Source organism: Leptodactylus fuscus, chromosome 4, assembly GCF_031893055.1.
Source record: "Leptodactylus fuscus isolate aLepFus1 chromosome 4, aLepFus1.hap2, whole genome shotgun sequence".
Classification (NCBI taxonomy): Eukaryota; Metazoa; Chordata; class Amphibia; order Anura; family Leptodactylidae; genus Leptodactylus; species Leptodactylus fuscus.
The window spans coordinates 123,241,244-123,253,401 of NC_134268.1; the positions used below are offsets into that span (position 1 = coordinate 123,241,244).

General features: G+C 42.5%; 1 protein-coding gene across 2 annotated transcripts in view; it reads right to left on the reverse strand.

Annotated features, from left to right (window-relative positions):
- LOC142200578 (uncharacterized) overlaps nt 1–12,158 on the reverse strand; it is a 91,654-nt gene that overhangs the window by 60,588 nt on the left and 18,908 nt on the right. The window contains exons 2-3 of one of the 2 annotated variants that reach the window (XM_075271024.1): nt 7,511–7,595; nt 1,737–1,760 (exon numbers count right to left, since the gene is read on the reverse strand). In XM_075271024.1, coding sequence (XP_075127125.1) covers nt 1,737–1,760; nt 7,511–7,573 — 87 coding nt within the window. In that variant the 5' untranslated portion in view covers nt 7,574–7,595. Of the gene's footprint in view, nt 1–1,736; nt 1,761–7,510; nt 7,596–12,158 lie in introns of those variants that run through there. The other variant, XM_075271025.1, reaches the window with a different exon arrangement.

The window sequence follows — 12,158 nt, forward strand, 5'->3', positions numbered from 1 at the left end:
AATGAGGGTATTTGTAACCCCAATATATTCTTTGAATTCCCAGTCAGACAATGGCACTATATACCAGTAGCAAGAAATGAGGGTATTTATAACCCCAATATATTCTTTGAATTCCCAGTCAGACAATGGCACTATATACCAGTAGCAAGAAATGAGGGTATTTATAACCCCAATATATTCTTTGAATTACCAGTCAGAAACTGGCACTATATGGCAGTAGCAAGAAATGAGGGTATTTGTAACCTCAATATATTCTTTGAATTCCCAGTCAGACAATGGCACTATATACCAGTAGCAAGAAATGAGGGTATTTATAACCCCAATATATTCTTTGAATTCCCAGTCAGACAATGGCACTATATACCAGTAGCAAGAAATGAGGGTATTTATAACCCCAATATATTCTTTGAATTACCAGTCAGAAACTGGCACTATATGGCAGTAGCAAGAAATGAGGGTATTTGTAACCCCAATATATTCTTTGAATTCCCAGTCAGACAATGGCACTATATACCAGTAGCAAGAAATGAGGGTATTTATAACCCCAATATATTCTTTGAATTCCCAATCAGACAATGGCACTATATACCAGTAGCAAAAATTGTGGGTGCACGTAACCCCAATATATTCTTTGAATTCCCAGTCAGACAATGGCACTATATGGCAGTAGCAAAAATAGTGGGTGTATATAGCCCCAATTCTATTGCTAGGGGACTTGCAGTGTATTTCTGGGGTGAAGGTGGGGGGGGGCACACCGTTGGAACGGGTATCGGGGGTATATATCGGGTATACGGGAATACACTGTCAGTGTATTCCATTCAGGATCCTGGGAAAGCTGGGTTGCGGCGATTGAGCCCGTCAGTGCCACGTTACACTGACAAGCTTCTCCCTGGAATTGAAGTTATATGTAAGCCCAATATATTCTTTGAATTCCCAGTGAGACAATGGCACTATATGGCAGTAGCACAAATAGTGGGTGTATATAGCCCCAATTCTATTGCTAGGGGACTTGCAGGGTATTTCTGGGGTGAAGGTGGGGGGGGGGGGGGCACACCGTTGGAACGGGTATCGGGGGTATATATCGGGTATACGGGAATACACTGACAGTGTATTCCATTCAGGATCCTGGGAAAGCTGGGTTGCGGTGATTGAGCCCGTCAGTGCCACGTTACACTGACAAGCTTCTCCCTGGAATTTAGCTCTTATAAGAGCTGTTGGTTGTCTTCTCCTTCCTATCCTAGCCTGTCCCTGCCTACCCAGAATCTAAGCCCTAGCTAACTGGACGGAAACCTCCGTCCCCGGTGAATTGCAAGCTCAGAATGACGCGAAGCTGGGCGTCGCTGTTCTTTTAAATTAGAGGTCACATGTTTTCGGCAGCCAATGGGTTTTGCCTACTTTTTTCAACGTCACCGGTGTCGTAGTTCCTGTCCCCCCGGTGGGAGGGGAATCGAGTAATGGCGCACTTTACCACGCGGTGTTCGATTCGATTCGAACATGCCGAACAGCCTAATATCCGATCGAACATGAGTTCGATAGAACACTGTTCGCTCATCTCTAATCCTAACATATTTTACAATTATTTTCTACACCTTGTTTAGTCAGAGAAGAAAGCTACTGCAACTTGTACTCTGCAGGGCAAAACTCATAAATGAATTACATAGAAAGGTAGCTACCTTAAATAAGCTCTCTAATGGATTAGTTGTGTGATAACAAGTTGGACTAACAGATCTACTCACCTCATATCTGTAGCGTGGCCACTCCTAAAATGCAAAGAGAGAAATTAACTGAGATTTTAAAGAAACTGTCAACAAACCTCAGGAAGAGGTCACTGTTTATCAATTTTTTTTTATATTCAGGTACTGAAAGTGCAATACAGATCAGAAGACTTTTGGTTTTGGGGGGATTTTTTTACCTCCATTTTTTGGGAAAATGGAGGGATAAACTAATTCCTTAAAGCACCAGTCTAGAGAACACCTTTTTCCATCCTTGGACCTCTCACCTAATTATCTTTCACACTCACTTCTTTTAAATATATTTGAATCATATTCCTGCTATCTGGCTTCTCCTGATCTGATCACACATTATTTTAATTTCTAATTTCTCTAAGCTCTGCAATCAATCCCAAAATACCTCAGCAGAGCAACACATGGGTAGCTTGAGACATTACCATCTCTGGCTGCTAGGGAAAAGTGTAATTATCCAGCTCCCTATATTCTTCTTCATAACCGAGAGCAATGATTCCCAAATTGTGGGTCGCCGTCAGTAGTAATTACACTGTGCACAGCTGCGCTACAGTCCTGATGAGGCTGCTGATAAAGCTTGGTAGTAGAGCACTGCACAGACTTCAGCAGTGGACCCAAGGAAGGTGAGTAAATATAACAAACAGTAATACTCACCTCTCCTGGGTGTCTGGCAATGTTTCGGAATTCTGTTCAGGCCTGTGATTAAGCCCCAATAGTCACATGGGGCACACAGATGTCAAAACACAGTGACTCTCAGAGTGCATAACATCACAAAAGGATACGGCAAGGTAAGTATAAGTGTTTGTTATTTTTCCTAACCTCCCCATGTCCTCCACTTATTATACATTGAGTTCCCAGAATAACCTCAAAAATTGTCTAAAAAAAATCTTGTGGGGTGCAGCTATCACACCTAATTAAGTGGGGGTAATTATACTGTGTGGGGCCACTGTGTAGCAATTTTTACTGTCTGGGGTCGCTGCGAGGCAATTTATACTGTGTGGAGACACACAGAGCATTTTATATCATGTAAGGAACAAGGGAACATTATATATTGTCAGGGTCTGGGGTTGCTAGGTGGGGTGGCATAGACACACAAGTCCAGTTTATTTAGTCCAAAACAAAGGTAGAGTTTTATTTTCACTCAAAAATATAATCTCCAGGATGTTATTAGGAGAACAGTGCCTCTGTATGCTGCCCATAGCTGGGAATCTGTTCCTTTTGGCTATAAACCCCGCATGTCATGTCCCTATATGGGGCTCACAATTTACATAAAAAAAAACAATAATATCTTGACCAAAGGTCTGGAGCTGAGGTATCCCTGCGGAAGGAGTTGGGTCTGATGGATACTTGGAGGTTTGTGCACCCTGGGGCTAGGAGTTACTCTTGCTTCTCCTCTTCTTACAATTCTTTGTTCCGTATTACCTTTAACGACGAGTGTCAGGCAAATAAGATTATGGGATGCATCAAAAGAGGTATAGATTTTCATGACAAGGACATAGTTATGCCTCTATACAAATCACTGGTACGGCCACACTTAGAATATTGTGCGCAATTTTGGGCCCCGATATACAAGAAAGACATAAGTGAACATGAAAAAGTGCAAAGACGGACAACCAAAATGATTAGGGGAATGGGTGGACTGGAGTACAACGATAGATTAACAAACTTGGGGTTATTCAGTTTAGAGAAAAGACATCTACGGGGAGATCTAATAACAATGTACAAATACATAAAGGGACAATACAAAGAACTTTCTAAGGATATTTTTACTCTAAGGACAGTGACAAGAGGACACCCTCTACGTCTGGAGGAGAGAAGGTTTCACCAGAAACATAGAAGGGGATTCTTCACAGTAAGAACAGCGAGGCTCTGGAACTCTCTGCCCCAGGAAGTGGTGATGGTGGATTCATTAAACAAGTTCAAAGAGGGACTGGATGCCTTTCTTGAAGAGAAAAATATAACAAGTTATAGACTCTAGATTTTAAGGACACGTTGATCCAGGGTTTTTTTTATACTGACTGCCAGATTTGGAGTCGGGAAGGAATTTTTTCCCCTGAAATAGGGTAATTGGCACGAGCCTCATGGGGTTTTTTTTATCTAGCAATGGAACGCCTTTTTTGATGACCAGGCTCATCCACTAGTATATTGCAGTCCTGGAGTGCCTTTAAAGCTTTTGCTCGGGGGATGATGTTCCAGGCTATCCATGATCATAAGAGAGGTTTGACATCAAGGAAGCAGAGGTGGAGTTGGAGGTGATTCGGGCTGAGTTATCCAACATCACGCGACCTGATCCAGATACTAAGATAGCTTGGCAGAGTAACCAACATAAATACATAGATCTCATGACAGACAAGGTCCATAAAGCCCAATTCTTCACTCGCCAGGGTTTTTACAAACACAGGAGCATGGTGGGCAGCTAATGGCTTATCTAGATAGGCTGGATATGGTTCCCCCCCGGTAGTCTCTAACATATGTGCTCTGGAGGGTGGTGTGCTGAGGGATCTCAGGGATATCACTGATGCCTTCTAGAGGTTCTATCAATCCCTGTACTCTTCATCTTTTTGGTTATCTCCTCGGGACACTGAGGATTACCTTGCCAATGTGTCTCTGCCGGCCCTGTCCACTGAAGACCATGCTACGCTGGGCACCCCTATCACGTTGGAGGAAGTATCAAATGCCCTTTCCCTCCTGTCTAATGGCAAATTGCCTAGTACGGATGGTTTGCCAGTTGAATTTTATAAATGCTATGAGGATGCCCTGGCCCCCAGGCTCCTTCAATTGTATACTACAGCGTATGGATCAGGTGCCCTGCCTCTCTCCATGACAGAGGGTCGTATAGTAGTTACACCAAAGCCGGGGAAAGATCATGCTTTGTGAGAGTCCTACCGCCCAATTTCATTACTGCTAGTGGAAGTTAAAATTTTAGATAATTCTTTCATGCAGACTGAATCATGTGATTCTTTCAGTTATCCACTCAGATCAGAATGGCTTTATGCCTGGCCGCTCTACAGCTTATAAATTGTGCTGTCTCGTCTTCAACATCCTGGCGGTACACGATGTGGAAGGGTCGAGTGTCTTGGTTTCCTTAGATGCAGCCAAGGCATTCAACTCAGTTGATTGGCATTATCTGTGGTTGGTCTTAGGCAAATTTGGGTTTCCTTCAGTATTTATTTTGTGGGTTTGACTTTTGTACTCCCACCCCAGTGCCTCTGTTATGGTGAATGGCTTTCCCTCTAGATCATTCGCTCTAAAGCGTGGGGCACCTAAGGGCTGCCCGTTCTCCCCTTTCCTGTACACGCTCTCAATTGAGCCTCTGGCGGTTATACTATGACGGTCCCTGGGTGTGAGGGGATTGGTACAGAGTTCGTTGCGGGAGGTGGTCAGTCTCTATGCTGACGATACTTTTACGTCAGATCCTGTTAATTTGCTCTCACTGCCGAGCTTTGTTCTACCAATGCGGGTTTGATAGGTATGTTCCTCTTTGGCATAATCCGGCACTCCCTAAATTGAGAAGCCTTCCCAGCGCTTTCTGGAAGAGGGCTAAGGGGGTATTCTTTATGGGGACTATCTGTGTGGATGGTGTCTTTCAGTCTTTCCTGCAGTTGAAGGATAGGTTTGATCTTCCTAACACATTTCACCTGATGTACCTCCAGCTCCGCAATGCCATATAGTCTCAGTTTCCCGGGACTAAATTTTGAAAGAGGGATATACGACCAGAATTCGGGAATAACACTGCGCTGACTCCAAACGTGTTTAACTCAAACAACGCACTTTATTGGATTTCAAACACATGACGCCTTCAATAAAGTGCGTTGTTTGAATTAAACACGTTTGGAGTCAGCGCAGTGTTACTCCCGAATTCTGGTCGTTTATCCCTGTTATACCACCCGGTGTGGGTGTTGGGTTTCCTGCTGCTCCTCAGTGCTCCAGTTCATTACTGTCAATACATCCAAAAGGACTGTTGGAGCAGAAAGAATTTGGTCGCCCGGTACAATTGTTTGTTCCATGTTTAAATTTTGAAAGAATCCCTTTCCGCTCCTGCGCTACTCGTTGGAGCCCCCGGGTTGGATCGTGCCATTTCCGTCTTATATAGGGATCTTTTGTCCACAAGCTTTCAGAGGTCTCCCATTCTGTCTAGGTCTCTCTGGGAGAGGGATGTGGGATGTTTAACTAATGAAAAGTGGGAGCTAGCAGTCGAGACTCCAAAGCTCGTATCTCCTAACCTGGGGAACCAGATATATATTTTGCACTGTGCTTATATGAGCACTGCTCAGGTCAGCAGGTTCCGTCCTGGTTTTTGCTCCAAATGTGAGGCATCTCCAGGTACGTTTTATCATCTCCTTTGGTCCAGTAGTACAGGGTTTCTGGGAGCAAGTCAGAAAGTTCTTGCACAACCAAATGGTGGCAACTGTCCCAGATGACCTCAAGCTATTCCTCCTCTATGTGGATCCAGACCGTTTCTGTTCTACTGCAGAGAGAATATTTCTTAATGAATCCCTGTATTGTGCTGGTTAGACTGTGGCCTGCCGTTGGATGTCCTCCCACCCTCCAGTGTCATGAATGGATCAGATCTGTGAATATCTCTTTGCCAGTTAAAAAAATGGATATTTAAGCATAGGGATAAGGAGACTAAATTCCACAGTGCCTGGGACAAATGGATAGCTTCCCCCCATACCCTGTCTCAGCCTAACCAGGACAATGACTAAATACTTTGTGTTTGTCTCATGGTCCTGTTTGGATGGGTATGAGGATATACGCATGTTGATGTAGAGTTCCTGGAGGTGGTCCTGGGGGTGGGGGGGCACACCGGTTTTTTATGGTTTAGTGTGTACCCCCTTTTTTTTTTTCTTTTTTCGATATTTTGGTATAATTCACCTTCTTTTTCATGAGGAATTCTTGTATGTTCTTTATTTAGAATAAAGAACTATAAAGAATATAGTTATAGAATATAGAATAAAGAATAATAATTTAGAATAAAGGTATTGTCTGGGATGGTTTTGTCCATTACTTGCTACTTTCTTTTGTTTGTTTTTTTTTCTCCGTACAGCCAGTTGGACTTTAGCCTAGACCTATTCTTTACGGACAGTTGACACCGGTTTCGCCTGCAGTCTGGTTTTTGGATTATTTTCTAATCTGTCTATTAATCTGTCTATTTGGGACCCTGTGAGGCTTTCTATTTTTTGATGTCTTATGTCCTTTCTTTGATCCTTTAATAAACTTTTGTTGATTTTAAAAAAAAAAAGTCTACATAATTATACAAACATGACCTCTAACCAATTTACACTACATATCAAATTTAACTCTCTGAGTTATGACCAAATCAGGAGTGACACATTTTGAAGTGTCTTAAAGGGAATCGGTCACCGGGTTTGCTGCCTGCAGAGCTTTAACGTAACATGAGACTTATCTTTACCTCCATTTTAGAGTTCATTGACTTTGAACATGCTGAAGATATGAGACACATCTCTGGCAGCTCCAGGTGCATTTGAAACTAAGTGAGCTGTACAGCTGGACATGCACCAGAAAATAACAGGCTAACCTTGGATATGCTAAACCGCAGCTGTGTAATGACATGCTAGCGGTCCAGGGGCTTCAAAACTGGTGGAAGATTCCTTTTAAGAACCTGCAAGGTAATTTAATGAGTTTATTCTGTAAAACCCAGATTGTAGAAATGTCAAATTCTTTATGGACAATCATTTATGAATGTACTGTAATACTTGCCAAATGGTCATAATGGGTTTGATAAGCCAGTCAACACTAGTACTTACATGAATAGCACTTCTATAATAATTAGAACGTCCTTTTCTATGGTGTTTTCGTGGTTGAAACATGGTCCTTATTAGTAAGCAGTATCTAAAACAGAAAAATAGTTTGAAACTTTAAAAATATTTCTCTTAATTTTACTTACGTAGCATCACCATATTCACTCACTGTCTCAATCAGGGAGCAAAGTCTAAATTCCCTGTCAGTATGTCTTTAGAGTGTGGATGGAAACTTATCCAAAAGAAACACTAATACAGTGATAACATACAACCTCTTAGTAGATATCATCCTGGGCTGGATTTGAACCCAGGACTCCAGCACTGCAAGAATATCATGCTGCCTGTGCTTTCTCTTTACAGTTATCTTTTTATCAGCCTACAAATCTACTTTCACAGGATCTTACTACATAAGTAAAAAATTTTAAAAAAACGACCAAAAGCTTTAATTTTATTGACAAAACCACAAGTCTTTTGGCCTCTGTTTGACATAATCCATCAGGAGTTCTGTTTTATAAACTTTATGGAACAGCACAGAAGACTTAGCTATTCTACAGAAAGACATTAATTAAAAAAAACCAAAAAAAAACCACATACATAAATGTGGTGTATATATACTTTAATACATAGTGTATCATCAGAAAACTCAATAATCACACCAGCCACAACACACTGTGGTGGACATTATACTAAGTACCATCATACCTTTAGATGGTCCAACAGATGCACCCTGTCTTTAGAAATATGCAGATGAGGCTCAAATGTGGAATTTTCTCCAAGCACTGTATATTAAAGTGTCTTAAGTGTATTAAAGTATAATACTGCGGGTGCCAGAGGACGTGAAAGACCCTATTTAAGGCTTGAAAACCTGAGGCTCAAATACACTTAACATTGCATCTGCAACTTGTTTCATATTAATGGTGCATCTAAAAGTATAACGGTGCTCAGTATAATGTCCCCTGCAACGTACTGTGGCTGGTTTGTATTGAGTCTTCTGGTGACAGACTTCCTTTAACCCCTTGGTGCTCCAAGCCATAATATGTCATGGAAAACTGATAATATGTGCACTATTATGACCTGGACATGACACTTGCTCAGAAACTGAGTGGGTGCCACAAATAATGGTTCTTGGGGGTATCAACTGCCTAATTACCCCATCCCCCACAAGCCACCACCACCAGAAGCCATAGTGTCCTTTAATCATCTCGGAAGCTTCTAACCTTCCTTAGTTTCCATGAACACCCATTTTCTGATCTAGTTTCAGCCTGTGCATAGGCATAAGCTGACAGACTTTATAGTTCCCTAATAAGTCTAAAAAAAGACAGGGTTAGAATGACGCTAGGTTCACACCTGCGTTCGGGTCTCCGTTCTGTATTTTTCGTCTTCTACATGCAGAAGACGGAAAGCACAGACCGGGTCCGGCCATGAGCGGCGGTGAGCGTTTTATGCTCTCCGCCGCGAAACCATTTTTTTAATCCGGACACAGAGTACTGCATGTCCGACTCTGTGTCCGGATTAAAAAACCCGGTTTCGCGGCGGAGAGCATAAAACGCTCACCGCCGCTCATCTTTCTCACCTTTTTCTCACCATCTTTCTCTGTTTTATGCAGGAAATGGAAAGCTGCAGAACGGACTCCTGGGCGCAGATGTGAACGAGCCCTGAACTGTATATTTGCATGTTCTGCTTCCCATCTATTTTGCATCTAACACTCTATTCCTGTATAAATATGCTTGTCTTCAGATATTGTGTTATACCAAATGCGATGAAGAGAGATGTACACCCCGAAACGCGTTAGCGTTTTTGCTTATGGCTGAACTTTTTCTGTTTTTTCGTTGCACTTTTTTCTATGTGTGTACTCTATATTTTAATGGAATGAATTAAAAGGTTGAATTTTACTTAAGAGTGTTGCAAACTGCCATCTCTCTTCATCGCATTTGGATTATTCACCTCCTGGGTCCGGAGGTTTGGTTTGGCACCTCTGAAAACAGCAACATTGAAGCGGTAAGCTACAGCCCATTATTTTCTTTACTCTTTCTTATGAAATTGTGTTATACCAGCCTGATGAAGGGATAATTTTAGTTATCCCGAAAACTCGCAATATGTCATCATTTTTTAAGTTAGCCATTAACCCCTTCCCGCCGATGGCACGTTTTGACTTCCTGACCAAGCTCAATTTTTCAAAACTGACGTGTCACTTTATGTGGCAATAACTTTGGAATGCTTTAACTTACCAAAGTGATTTTGAGATTGTTTTTTTCGTAACACATTATACTTCATGCTAGTAGTAAATTTTGGTTGATATGTTTTGTGTTTAGTTATGAAAAAATAGAAAATTTGGTGGAAATTTAGAAAAATATGCATTTTATAAAGTTTGAAATGATGTGCATTGCATACAGATAGTCAGACCACAAAATTTATATCATAAATCTCATGTCCCAGATCTCTGCTTTATGTCGGCATCAAACTTTAGTCACCCTTTTATTTTTTACGGCCATTAGAAGGTTCACAAGTGAAACAACAATATTCAAAATTTTCACGAAATTTCCAAAACCCATTTTTTAAGGGACTAATCCAGTTATGAAGGGGTTTTGAAAGACCCTTTTATTAAAACCCTCCATAAATTACCCCATTTTCAAAACTGCACCCCTTAAATAAGCCAAAACAACATATACCTAGTATTTTAACCCTATAAGTGCTTAACAGGAATTAATACAAAATGGAGGTGAAATTTTCAAATTTTATTTTAATTTTACTAATATTTTAGTTTAGCCCTAGAATTTGCACATTCGCAAGGGGTTAAAGGAGAAAACACATCCCACAATTTGTTATGCAAGTTCTCCGGACTACCATAGTACCCCACTTGTGGGTATAAACTAATATATGGACGCACAGCGAGACGCAGAAGGGAAGGCGTGCCAAGTTGCTTTTAGAGGGCAGATCTGGCTGTGATCAGTTTCAGGAACCATGTCGCATTTACAAAGCCCTTGAGGTGTCAAAACAGTGGAAACCTCTAGAAAGCGACCCCGTTTTGAAAACCGCACCCCTCAAAGAATTTATCAAGTGATGTGGTGAGCATTAGTAACCCCGAAGTGAATATGTAATCTGTGCGGAGTAAATTGGGTACACCAAATCCCATTCTATTTTCCCACTAGCTCCTATGACACGGATGGAGAAGAGGGGTATTCTGGGGGATCAGCGCTGGTGTATTATCTCTCATAAGCTCTAAATATGGGGAGTCCCCTGAAAACGCTCGCACAGCTTATACATTTCCTTCTAGTCGCAGCCACTTATGTCCTAATGATTGGGCGACTTTTGGGGTTTTTGTCTTCACATTGTACAAGCTAGATTTTTATTTTCTGGCAATGTGGCCATATGAGGGCTTGGTGTTTGCGGTATTAGATGCACTTTTCAATGCCACTATTTTGGGGTGCCTGTAACTTATTCACTACATTTTATTAACTCTTTATGGGTGGGATGTAAAAGGAAACATCAATTCTGGCATTGCTTTTTAGCATTTATTTTTTCCCCCGTGCAGAGTACAGCATATTTAACATGTAACCTTTATTCTGCGGGTCGGTACGATTACAGCGATACCTCATTTATATGATTTTTTAATGCGTTGCTATTTGTGCAGAATAAAATTCAATTTAGGGAAAAAAAATCAATTATTTTTGCATCGCCATCTTCTGAAAGGCATAATATTTTTATTTTCGGTAGACAGAGCTGGTTGAGGGCTTATTTTTTTGTGGGATGACCTCTGCTTTTTATTGGTACCATTTTGGTTTTCACCCTCATCCTCCCCTTTTCCTGCCTCTGCTCCTTCGCCTGCACCATCATGTGCCTCTTCCCAGCAACTCTCCATCTCCCAGGCGTTTGATCGCAGGCAGAAGTACAGTGGAAGCCACCCACATGCCCAAGCCTTAAACGTCCACATCTCCAAACTGCTGGTCTTGGAGATGTTGCCATTTAGGCTTGTGGAGACTCAGGCCTTCTGTGACCTGATGGCAGCTGCTGCACCTCGCTATGCCGTCCCTAGCCGTCACTACTTCTCCCTGTGTGCCGTCTCCGCCTTACACCAGCAATTGTCCCATAACATCAGGCGGGCCCTGAGTTCCGCGCTTTGCACTAAGGTCCACTTAATCACCGACGCGTGGACAAGCGCATGCGAACAGGGACGCAACATCTCACTCACGGCACACTGGGTGAATGTAGTGGAGGCTGGGACCGGGTCGCAAACTGGGACGGCATACCTCCTCTCCCCGTCCAAGATTCCTGGCAGAGTTTCTCACAAACCCTCCTCCTCCACTGTAACATCGACCCCAGCTGCGAGCTGGAAACGCTGCAGCACTGATGTGGGGAGACGTCAGAAGGACGTGCTGAAGCTCATCAGCTTGAGCGCACGCCCCCCGAGGTGAGCGATGCCATCCTAGAGGAGATGGCAATGTGATTTTCGCCACTGCAGCTGGGCCCAGGCATGGTCATGTGTGATAATGGCCGGAACCTGGCCGGCTCTGGAGCTTGCCAGACTCAAGCACGCTCCATGCCTGGCACACGTTTTCAACTTGGTGGTGCAAAGGTTTTTAAAAACCTACCCCAATGTGCCTGAGCTACTAGTGAAAGTGCGGCGCTTGTGCACCCACTTTCGTAAGTCTACAGT